Raw genomic sequence first — 12,214 nt, forward strand, 5'->3', positions numbered from 1 at the left:
TGTTACTGAAGGTCCGCGGCTCCGAACCGTAGTAAAGGGACCTCTAACTCCGTGTTGGGCTCATAGCCGAAAAATAGCTTTACTTTGTTGTCTGGGTCAACTGTGCTAGCTAGAGACAAAGAGAGGCGTTGAAAGGCTGCTCCAACGGACCTTATTGTTTCGGAGGAAAACACGAACAAAGCCTACAGTCGAGTTTTAATAGCTTACTTACAACTGGGCTCGTCAGGCTCTCTTCTTGGCTGCAGTGGTTATTATTATATTTACATGCTTCCAGCTCCCGTTTTTGCTCGATGACAGCTCGTACTTTTCCTTTTTCTCCCTCCCTCGCTCACAGACACATAACGTGTATGGCAGTCCATTCTCCCTGCAGTACGAACTACACTGCCTATGATGCTACATTCTTTAGAGCTATACCTGTAGCATTCTGCCTATTAGCTTAGCACAACAACAACAACAAAAAGGCCTCTCTCACCCAGGAAACAGGCAGAGCTAGAGTGTCGCCCTGTAACCATGGCAACCGCGACGCTGCCACCTGGAACAACAGAACGTAGCTGTCAAACAAAACCCAAACAGGCCTGACCCACCACAATATGAAACAGGGAAGTACCGCCGTGTAATCCCTTTATTTCAACAAAGTAACTGTATTCTAAATACCACATTTTTAAACGGTACCTGTAACGGAATACAGTTACTCATATTTTGTATTTTAAATACGTAACGGCGGTACATGTATTCCGTTACTCCCCAACACTGCTCATCATAATATATGAAGTCCCACAGTGGACAGAGAAGAACTGAGATAAGAAACCTGGAGGAGGAACAGAGGAAGTTAGAAGTGGTGGAGGTTGGATCCAAGCCGTGACTGCTGACCTGCCAGCAGGAGACTGTTAGAGCATCAAAACACAATCGTGGCCTCAGTCATAACATTTCAACCACTGTTGGCCCCAAAGTGGCTGTCCACATCTTATTGCCATTTTTTTGTAATAATGTCATGACATTGTCTGTTTCATGCTTTATTTCTAACTATAGAGATATTAACATATTTGACTTACTCATAAAAGTTGTCATCCCAAGTCAATACTTGTGTGATGAATGGCTCCCTGGGGTCCAGGCCCAGGTTACCCTGTCCTTTCAGCTGACATGGACCTTGGAGAGTCTGTAAATTCATATATATGTCTTTTTGAAACTAAAAAAAAGCTCATGAAGCATGGTCTCACTTGAAACTTGAAAGGCATTTGCTATGGGGCATAGGTGAATTAAAACTGTTTTTGGGGCTGCTCAAGCAATGTGTGTGTTTGTTTGCTTCAGTGTTTGTTTACAGTACGGCTCTAAATCCATATACCTTTTATTCACTGTAACATTTAAGTTTTAAGACTGAGAGAGGACAGAGAGGGAGAGAAAGAGAGAGCGCAGGGTGAAGACAGCAAAGAGAGAGAGCAAAAAGAAACTGGTAAGAGTGGACATGTAGTCAAATTCACCAAAAATTATGAAGCTGTAGCTTTACCACATTTATTGACGATGAGTTTGCGTATGTAAGCAGTCTGCTGTTCTGTTGTCAGTTGTGGATACCCCTCTTATACTTATTACTGTTCTATAATAACTATTATGAGATTATATTTGTTGTCATTTTCTAGCTTCTAGCTGAGTGAAGAGGATGGAGAGAGAGAGAGGACAGAGGGGTTGTAGAAGAACAGGAAGATCAGGGAGCACATAGTGAAGTTAGCTGGAAAAATAAAAGTTATTTTTCATAAAGTAGTTTTTCATGAAATTCGTAGATGCTTTGCATGTTCTCCAGTAGCACACTTAAAAATGCCAATGGAAATTATAAACAGGGCATATTGATATGAATGGAAGCATTTTACAGGATTCAAAAGCTTTAATATAAAACAGCTCTATTACAGTTTGCTTTGTGTACAGAAAACCAACCTCTATAGTGGCAGGATGGTTTTCTGTACTGATTAATGCTACTATAAGTGCTTGATGATTTGGTGGACTGCCTCTGTGTGATTGAGAAACTGGAATAATGTTGTGCATGTTTCTCATCTTATCTGCTTTGCCACAAATAATTCAGAAACGTCTTTAATGACTGAGCCTTTGGCTTGAGTTTAATAACTAAAGGCTTCACACTAAAATGATGTATTAGATTGAAATCTCTGATTACTTACTCTGAATTAGTGATGTGTCGGTCAGGAACGAAATGGCTCTTAGAGTCTTTTACATGAACGACGCCAGCCGGCTCCTTATCGCGAGCCGTGGGGTTTTTTTTTCTTTCTCTCACCCTCTCTCTTGCACTTTTTTCGCTTCACTCCGCATGTGAGCCTTGTGCTTTGCGCTGGGAAGAGGGGGGGGGGGGGGGGGGGGGGGGCGGTAGTTGCACTCGCAGTAGCACAGGAACAGAGTGGGAGGGAGAGACAGAGAAAGAGAGCCAGGGACAACAATGTCACATTAGAAAGGTAGAATAATCATCCACAACTATTTTCAGTTGTGGATAATAAAGGATTCAGAAAGTTTATTCATGCAGGTCCATATGACAGAGAATGTGCATGTTCTTTTTGTTTTCATATTTTAATTTATATTTAATTGTGTTGTGGTTTGCAGTGTTTTGTGTTGTTTCACTTTAAATTTGTTTAAAAGAAGAAGCTGAAAATTGAAATAGTTAAAAGTTGAACTGTGAATAGTTTGTTTTTGTGTTATATGATTTGTTTATTACATTTTATGTGGAGTGAATAAATAAAAGTATATTTAAGGTGGCCCCTAGAGACAAAACACGTACAAACTTCAAAACACGTACGAACTCTGAAGCACATACAAACTCCAAAATACGTAAAAACTGCAAAACACGTAAAAACTCAGAAGCACGTAAAAACTCCAAAACACGTACAAAAGACAACAGAAGTGCTCCAGGATGCTAGGCACAGTGTTGAGCTTTTGTTACCTAGTGGCTACACAAGCCAGCAAGTACCAACGACTGGATTTGGTGTGTGGTAGTAACAGGTAAATGAACTTTAATTTTAAATTATTTGAATATATATGAGTGCTTGTGTATAAATACACAAACCATACAAGTATGCTTTCAATTGTGTAATTTAAGTGATCTAGGTAGCTGTGTTTTGGAGTTTGTACGTGCTTTGTCTCTAGGGGCCACCGTAAATATTTACATATAAACATATATAAATAAAACCATTTTTTTTTTTACATTTTTTACATTCCTTTTGTGCATAATTTTATATTATTGTTAATAATAAATTAATTAAAGCAACAAAACAACCTGAAGAGCAGGTTCGGAGCCGAAAGGGCCGGCTCTTTTTAGTGAGCCGAGCCGAAAGAGCCGGTTCTCTAAAAAGAGCCGGAAATCCCATCACTACTCTGAATTATTCTTTGACACTACAATTGATCATCCAACTATTAGGCTGCTTTTGAAGGTAACATTGTAATGTTTATCCAATTGAATAGAGGTTTGCAACTGTAAAATGGGTTTATTATATTTGTTGCAAACACCATATTCCATTAATACTAATTACACTGCACTGCATGCATGACATTATGATTGGGAGCTGAGCCCCCCTAAAGGTTTGAGCCTGGAATCGCCATTGCTATGTGGTACTGTTTATGGTATTATGCATACCGCTTCACGGTGTGGTTTCATTTACATTGTTTATCCTTGAATTTGTTTTATATGTTGTGAAGGTGGCAGCAGTGATCTCTGCTCCCTTTTTATTTAATTTTTTATTCATTTAATAACAAAGTGAAGTGATTCTAATACCTCCTGACAAATTTGTTTGACTTTTTTAAAAGAAAGGTGATTTTTTTTCCCTCCATCATTTCCACTAAGAGTGGAAGTAGTGAAATGCATCGTAAATTTCCGAGCAGACCCTGAAGACCTCATTGTGTAGCGTGGCGAGGGCGGACCGTGTGACGTCGAGCCGAGGCTCTGGCTGTTTATTGTTCCTTCCTCAGCACGGACAGAGAGAAACGGGCTAACAGTCTGTCAGCCACTTTCTTCACACGGTAACGTTCGATTTTACGAAGGTGTAACGGGCTAGACAGCTAACTGCACAAACCAGGGGTCATGGCGTATGCGTACCTCTTCAAATACATCATCATCGGAGACACGGGTAAGTTACAACAAGTGCTAGTTAGACTGCCAGTTAGCATTTGCCTAGCTCTTAGCCGCTAGCTAGCGGCGTATTTCCGCAGTGTTGGATAGTTCAATGACGTGGTAAAAGCAGAGACAGAAGGGGTGGGATGACAGCTCCAATCCTTCTCTATTAACGTATTTAGATAACAATAAGCGACCCCTGACAGTGTTAAAAAATCTACACAGGAATCTTTACACAAGCTGCCTTGGAGTAGCTTGTGTCAAGGTTGATAGCGGCTGATAAATGTTTGGGCCTTTTGTCCCTTTGCGTCGAGGGTGGGGGTGTTAGCTACAGCTTGCCAGCCCAGCTAAGTAGCTTTAGCTTTTCCACCAAATATTTAGCAACCGACTGTCACGACATCCAAATAATGCTTCACTGACTGCAGCTACATACGACAGACAACCACACTACCAATTTCTGTTGTTGTTCATCTCTTATAATTACTAAACATTAGCTTAGCACCTTGTCAGAGAAGGCCAAGACGCCAAGCTGCACCTCTAATATTCCCTGAAATGGCGTAGAGCAGATCTAATTTCTGGCTACATATATCCTCGCGATTTGGAGTCGTTGCATGGTTCCATGTTTTGCGCTTCATTTACCAAAATGTAGGTTTGTATATCTTGTGCTGGAAACCACTCAATTAGCCGGCGGTGTTGTCATCTGTTTACTTTTAGCAGGCTGTACTGATGAGGGGTACCGCTGTGTAGTTGCAGGTACATTTCTATATTATACTGTTATAGCACCAGTTTTAGAAAAGCAGGCAGGTCTTACAACTGTGAGGTACAACGAGAGCTTTAGTAAGATAAACTGCCAGCGATAGCAAGAGGCAGCTAGAAAATATTCAGAGTAGATATTGGGGAAAGACTCCCATTGTGCGGATATGTAGTTTTGTCTTAGATGACGTACACTGTGGTGGGCTTCATGTTTACTACACTGTTATTGCCAAGCAGGGTCACGTTCTGCCTGCTGCTGTTATGATTTCGTACAAGTATGTTGTTTATCTTCAGTAGTGAATGTTGAAAAGGTCCCAGCTTGATTACACAGATGTCTACACCAGAAATACTCCATCTGTGCGCCACTTACTTTTACCTCAAGAGGCTTTTTTAAGCACACACGCGGGCATTGCAGTGCTAGCCTCGTTTTGTTTTTCAAGCATATTTCCAGGGGGAAATTGTATTTAGTTTTTAACTAAAATATCTGGTGTCCAGGACATAACATGTAATTAATATTAGTGTCAAAAAAGCTGCTGGGCCAAATGTTCCATAGCTATCATCTTCTCATTATATGACATTACAAATTTAGTGTGGGGTGTTTGGGATCACTTTCAGGAATCCCTGGAAAGAAACCTAACATTAGTCTGCCAGCTGAAAATCTAATTGGCTCACTGATTTGTTGTTGTTGTGATCAGTAGAAAGGCTTCTAAAAAGGTTTAGGGGCAGAGTAGTAGTAACTGTATACAACAGTAAATAATTGTAAAAACATCATTTTCTGCATGTAATATGTCATTTTAATACAACGTTACATAGTCCCAATATATCTGACTGTGTTCTGTCTGGCTCAATTCATCTGGGGCTGAGAGATACATCAAGAGTGATTCTCAGAAGTAAAAACCTATCCAGCGGTTGCTTGAGTAAAATATATTTTCCAGCATTGTCAATGATGAGACTCAAAGGTGCAGGAGTCATGATGTTTACTTATACTAGGTCATATGATTTCTGTCAACAGAAAGGTCAGCAGTTGCACTTATGTATAGGAGACAGGTCATTTTAAGTAAGAAACTAGCCTGCAATGTTGTAATCATACTATGATGCAAGTCAGACTGATCAGATCATCTTAAACTAAGGTGGGTTGGGGTGAAGGGATTTAATCTTGCAAACAATGTATGTAGCACTGTTCATAAGCTACAATGCTTATTGCTAATTATGTAGCGGTGACTGGGAACAGCGAAGCTGCTTACGAGTTGCTCTACATGCAGGGAGAGAGGGGAAGGAGACAGTGGGGAGTTTATCTCTTGCTTACCAGCATACCAGCAGGCTGGCACCCAATCATATTTAGTCAATACAGAAATAAATGATTTAGCCCACCTTTATTAGTGAACATAAGTCAATAGATGTTAGCTGAACAGGTATAACAGTATGAAAGATTTGTCTGGTTCTTTATTCCCTTGCTAAAATTGAAAATTTCTAGAGCTATATTTATCTGTAAACAATGTTAATACCAGGCTATAGCTTAGGCAAAAAACAACAAAAAGCCCAGTGCATAGGTCTGCAAGGCATGTAATTCAGTGGGTGAATCACTGGTATGAGTAGAACTTGCTAATTTTTGCCACTACCCAACTACTTAACTAACTAGTTAGACAACATCAGCTTGGCTTGTGGCAACTTTGTGGACAAAGTGTGGGGCGATTTGCCTGCCTTTGTATGTGAAAAGTGTGTCCGAAAGAGAAAGGGACATCTTCTGGAAGAACTCTTTTTGACTGTGATCGTTTTTTGTATTTTCATTAGGTGGTCAGTTTTTACACTTTTGTATGACTGTATTTAATAATTTTATTTTGGATTCTATGTTTTTCTATGTATTCTTCTATGTTTAATTTTATAGAATATAACACATCTTATCTTGGTCTTATCTTCACCCTAAAGGAGATATGATGGTTCCTGGTCTGTACAGCCACATGTTATCAAAATCTAAAACCAGTCATAGACCAGTAGTTGGACAAGTTTAACTTGGGTGTGTCATCTTGTTACCTTGTAACTGCTTTGCTGAGTCAAAGCAAATCCACAAGTTTAAACACCAGAAAAACCTCCGATCTCCAGGTTAATCAATGTTCAGTGAGGCTTTTATTGTGAAAAGTAATCATTAAGGCTTCCATCTTCCCCATGTGCTTAGTATGATGGTCAGTATCAGTAAGATTGGCAGTCTTTTAGTGCAGTGTGTAATCATTCATCTACACATGAAGACTGAGGAAGATGTATTTCCAGTCAGTGACAGACAGACATCATTTTAGTCTGAGGAAACATTCCCAGCTAATGTCTGTGAAGGTTCGCAGTCATCCAGGTCATCGTAGTCAAAGGAGCTTAGAACTGAAGAAGCTTCTCGGATGAGAGGTGAAACGTCTTCAAGCAACTTAAAGAAGTCCAGACGCTTTTCTTTGCAAGCTCCTTTGATTCCCAGCTAATACACTCATGCAGCTGGTGCTCTTAACCACACCTGCCAGACATGTATTCAGAGTTGACACTTTTTTCCTTTGGTTGAACTCAATAGTTCAACTAGTTTCTCACAGAGATTTTTCTTTAAAATATTAACTATAATTAATACAGAAATACAGCTGCAGTGTATGACTTTCTAGGGGGGAAAACACACACTTTGTCCAGTGGCATCCTACCTTTTTTGGCAGGTAGTATGTGTTTCGGTAGTTGTTCACCTTAGGTGTAGATTCATGGCCTGCTATTAATTTTCTTGACCTTTATCTAACTTGTCCATGTGTCATTTTAATCTGGCGTCTACCCATTGTTGCTCTAATGCCTGCATCCTTGCTGTGTTGCTGATGCTTTCTGAAATGTGACATTTGTCAAAACTTACCATATATCATTCCAGGTGTCATCACCTCTCTCTCCTCTTATTTTCTCTCAACCCTTCGTGGAGTGTTTGAGGAGATGCTTTGCTGTATGACTTAAAGGAGTAGCAGGGACTTGCACAGGCGAATAATGATAAATTGGATTGACTATTCTGAGACATAGGAAAAAAGCTAATTCAGTGTTGACTGTCTCTCTGACCCATGGCCAGGCTGTCCTCAGATATAGCTTGCAGAAGACAAACTGCATCTGAACAGAAATTATAGCTTCAGTACAGATTGAATGTCCAAAAATAGGCTCTGGCCTACTGAACACAGCCTGTAGATCTCCAGCTTTTCAAATTTTAGAGTTTGACCCCATTCAGAGAATTTGAGGTTCATTGTTTCACAGCAGTTTTCATTATGAAAAGCACAGACAGATTTCAATATGCACAGCTATAGTTTGTTGGGATTTTTTATGAAATAATATCTGGTCTTTGGCTAAAATGAACAAATCCTTCATTCATGGACCTTTTGTTAAGTCCTGCGTGTGTATCTGCTTTGACTAGTTTTTTTACAGGTATCCTTGGGAACCTACTGTGGGGTTGTGGTAAATGTTTGTGTGTAGTTTTCCTGTCTAATAATTATGATTATTAGCTTTCCACAATTCACCCCCCAACAAATGTCGTCATTTTTTAAAACTCTTTAGATGTGCTCATGAGAAAGGCTGCAACTAACACATTTTCATTAGTTATTAATCACCTGAGTGTTTTGCTTCAAATATTTGGTCTATGAAACCTTTGATACCAAAGAAAATTGCTCAAGCAAACATTAGTAACATCTATGTTAGGTCATACAACCACCTAAAACTGTAACCAGGCAGAAACATAACTTAAACAGAAACTACCTGTCCTTGACTTGTTTTATCATTAATCTTTTTGCGGTATACAGAGTACGGTGTCCCATAAGCCCCAATTTAAAAGACCTCTTCGCGGTAATGACCAGACTGGAGTGTGAACTGAGCTAACAAGTGTGTTATTCATAGTTGAGGTGGTTTTCTGCTGACAGTAGTGTTTGAGGGATAACATTGCGTTCATGTGTGATTAAACTGGGTTAATGGGGAACCTATAACAGTAAATATTAACTGTGTGAAATCTGCCTTGTCAGGATTGTGGGACTGCAATTTGACCAGGTTTGATTAACAAATAGTCCCACAACTTGGGGTCTAATAATTGTTGTTGTATGTAGGGTCCTTCATTCAGAATAGGATGCTGATTGAGTTTAAGTTTTAAGGATCTCTAAAACTATAACTTCAGCTATTTTATGTTGTTCTCAACTTCTGAAATCCCCTGCCGACAGCCTATGGGGATGACGGCTTCAGATCACACTTGAATGCACTTGAGTAATACTTAATGTGCAAAAAACTGTTCCCGTGGACAGTTCCTGTCAAATTCCTCAGCAGGGATTGTGGTGCAGTCTGCTGACCTAGCCAAGCTTCAAGTTACTGCTGTAAATGAGCAGAGCAACATCTCACTGGCTTGCTGGACACTCCTAACACATCGGCACCAACCATGTGCAACAAGGTTGTGTATTGTGCCTGATTAATGTCAGCGTTTTCTTGTCTCATTTCAAACGAAATAGTAATTTTTTCGCTTGTGTTATACTTTAATTCTCAGCCCACATCATCTCTTCATAAAACGTAATTGCTACATTTCTGAGTGCTAGAGATGAAATGGTATCAACATTTGACGTTTTTAGTGACCAGAATAACAGTATCAGGAATAAGTGAGTAGGGCTGGGCCATATCATACCATTCACGGTAATACCGGTATAATGTTGGGCAATGATAAGAAAATGAAATATCGCGATAGAATATGGGTAAAACGCGCATGCACAGTGCCTTTGTTTTCATATGCACATGGAGGAAAAAGCGTGCCGGCGACGGAGAATGAGAAGAGTGAAAGCGGATCGTTGAATGAAACGGATGAACCCGAACTGGTTTGTAAAAATGTTGCAACTTCAGTGGTGTGGAACTGGTTTAGCTTTCGTCCGTCAGTTACACAACAAAGCACTATTTTTGGTCGAGCATGCTAGCGGGCCGTTGTTATTACCGTGTTTTTTGGAAAATACGGCACACTTAAAATCAATCCTTTGATTTTTCTGAAAATCAGCAGTGCCCCTTATAATCTCGTGTGCCTTATGTATGAATTCTGGTTGTGTTTACTGACCTTGAAATGATTTTATGTGGTACACAGCGCTCGAAAATCTGTCAGACGTCTTTGCTAAGCTAAGAAGCCGCACCGCTTGATGGATTGTCGGAGCATTACAGCTATCGTAGGCAGGAGCCTCGCGGAGTGATACGTACTGTGCTTCAACATAATATTGCCGTATTGTGTGTGTATAACCTCTTTTTAAGTTTTATGGATATTATACATGGTTATGCTGAGGATATGTTGGCCAATTTCCACTGGAAATGCCTTTTGGTTAAACTGACAGCAAGGAATTTGCATTTGCACTGTTAAATTGTTATATAACTTTAATGCACATAAAAAAACTGCTGCTTGTTTAAGTGAAAATACATTGATGGGGTTTTTTTCACTAATAAAGTTATGGAGTTGTAAAGTATTTTGTCTAGTGTCAGTTATATCGTTATCGCAAATTTTCAAATGTATATCGTGATAAATATTTTTGGTCATATCGCCCTGCTCTATAAGTGAGCATATTTACACATTTTCATGTGTTAGAGCCTCGACTTATTTTTCAGCAGATGAGGCCTGAGGATGAGGGTGGAAAGGGATGTAATGCTCAATTTGTCCTGCTGGATTAACAGTTTTAATGGTTTTTGTCTGGAATGGGTAAGCAAAGACTGCAGTCATACTACATGTACAGCAGCACAACAGCATCCAATGTTTTTACATGAACAGTCACACAGAAAACTTCAGTTGCGATTATTGATAAGCTGTGAGCAAAATAAAAGGGAAAAGTCATTACATTTGACATTTCTCTGCTCTCACTATAATATTGTTTGTGGTGCTCACAAATCAGCTCACTTTCTGCGTCCTCAGTATAAAACATGAACACAGACATCATAATGTCACTTGCTGATTTGTGCCCTGTTAATGTCTGTTATGGTTTTGTGTTGGTTGTGTCAGAAGACCTGACATCATCAATGCCTCCTCACCATTTATACTGGCACTGAGGCCATGCAGTCCTCTCGTGGACAATAGGTGTCACCACTGAAGCAAAACGTCAATTTCAACGTCAATACTGATATAGGACTGAAAGAGGAAGCACAGTGATTGCAGTATTTTTGCTTTGTTTTTGTCTTTTTCAACGTTTTCTCCAGAACTTCTTACTCTTCAAGCCGTCCAATATCTCCTTCTGTACAGTCCAAGATCTCTGCACTTTAACTGGTGGTAAAAATGGACACAATCATACACTCTTGTTTTCAACCTGGCCTCTCCAACTGGCTGGGTTTACAAAAATTGAGTGGTGCGTGACCGGCTGAAACCACACCACAGTGTGGTTCATACTAGCAGACTTGTCAGTCACAAGTTGTTAGTCAGTGACCATCTTTTTAGCCAGTGCTGTTTTTCCCTCTTTTTACAGTTAAAATGACCAGAATTTACAAATGTGCTATTCATACCCAAAACGAATGACTGAGCCCAAAACCCATAATCCCATTAGGAAAGTATTTACAGAGATGGAGTTCAAAGGCAGTTTTCACACAAAGATCTGTGGGATCCAAAAGTCCTTTTGCAGGTGTCACCCCTGATGGCCATTAAAAAAAATGCAAGTATGTTGCATTATCCTCACTTTTCAAACCCTAAAGCGATGTCAGTCTTTTGTACTGTCTGGTTTTCAATCGATTTTGGTTGAAGTGTGTTAGCTGTGATTTATTGTAATTAAAAACAATTTGAAATAGGTATCAAATAAAGGTAAGAACTAGTTCAGTCTGGGAAATTGCCCCATGGTATGAGACAACTTGTGAGGTGCTCGGCCATGATGGACCTGTTACTATGACAACTGTTGAAGTGAGCTGGAAAAGGATACTTTTTTACAAGGTATCCTTGTCTAAAGAACAGAGCTGTGGTTTATGAATCATTTTGTCGAATGCATCCTATTTTTTTTTAATGTTGCTAAAGGTCAAAGGTCCACTGTTCAGGCTTTTGTGAGAGCTTACCCATCAGTGTGTGAATGTGTGTGTGAATGGGTGGATGACAGGTTGTGTAAAGCGCTTTGGGGTCCTTAGGGACTAGAAAAGCGCTATACAAATACAGGCCATTTACCATCATTAAAGATTTTGTTATTTGCCACAACTATGGGAGGTGGATATTTTTACTTGTTAGTGGATCGCATTTGTTGAGTCATACTGGTGTTTGCTCAAAAAGCGCAATTTAATTATTCCACCTGTCAGTAATCCAGTCAACATGTTCCTTTTGTTGTCTGACAACCCAGCATGTATGTCCAAATGTTCCTCTGTGTGACGAGATCTGGTGAGACTGTTTGAAAGCACATTCACAGA

The 12,214-nt window shown here is 39.7% G+C and overlaps 1 protein-coding gene across 1 annotated transcript in view; it reads left to right on the forward strand.

Moving 5' to 3' along the window:
• Positions 1-3,904: 3,904 nt before the first annotated feature.
• The window catches only part of rab2a (RAB2A, member RAS oncogene family), a 28,213-nt gene continuing 19,903 nt past the window's right edge, over positions 3,905-12,214 (forward strand). The window contains exon 1 of the mRNA XM_006808414.2: positions 3,905-4,115. Within this exon, the coding sequence (XP_006808477.1) occupies positions 4,070-4,115 (46 nt within the window). The 5' untranslated portion in view covers positions 3,905-4,069. The remainder of the gene's footprint in view (positions 4,116-12,214) is intronic.

This window comes from Neolamprologus brichardi, chromosome 14, assembly GCF_056152115.1.
Source record: "Neolamprologus brichardi isolate AB-2024 chromosome 14, ASM5615211v1, whole genome shotgun sequence".
In the NCBI taxonomy this organism is placed as follows: Eukaryota; Metazoa; Chordata; class Actinopteri; order Cichliformes; family Cichlidae; genus Neolamprologus; species Neolamprologus brichardi.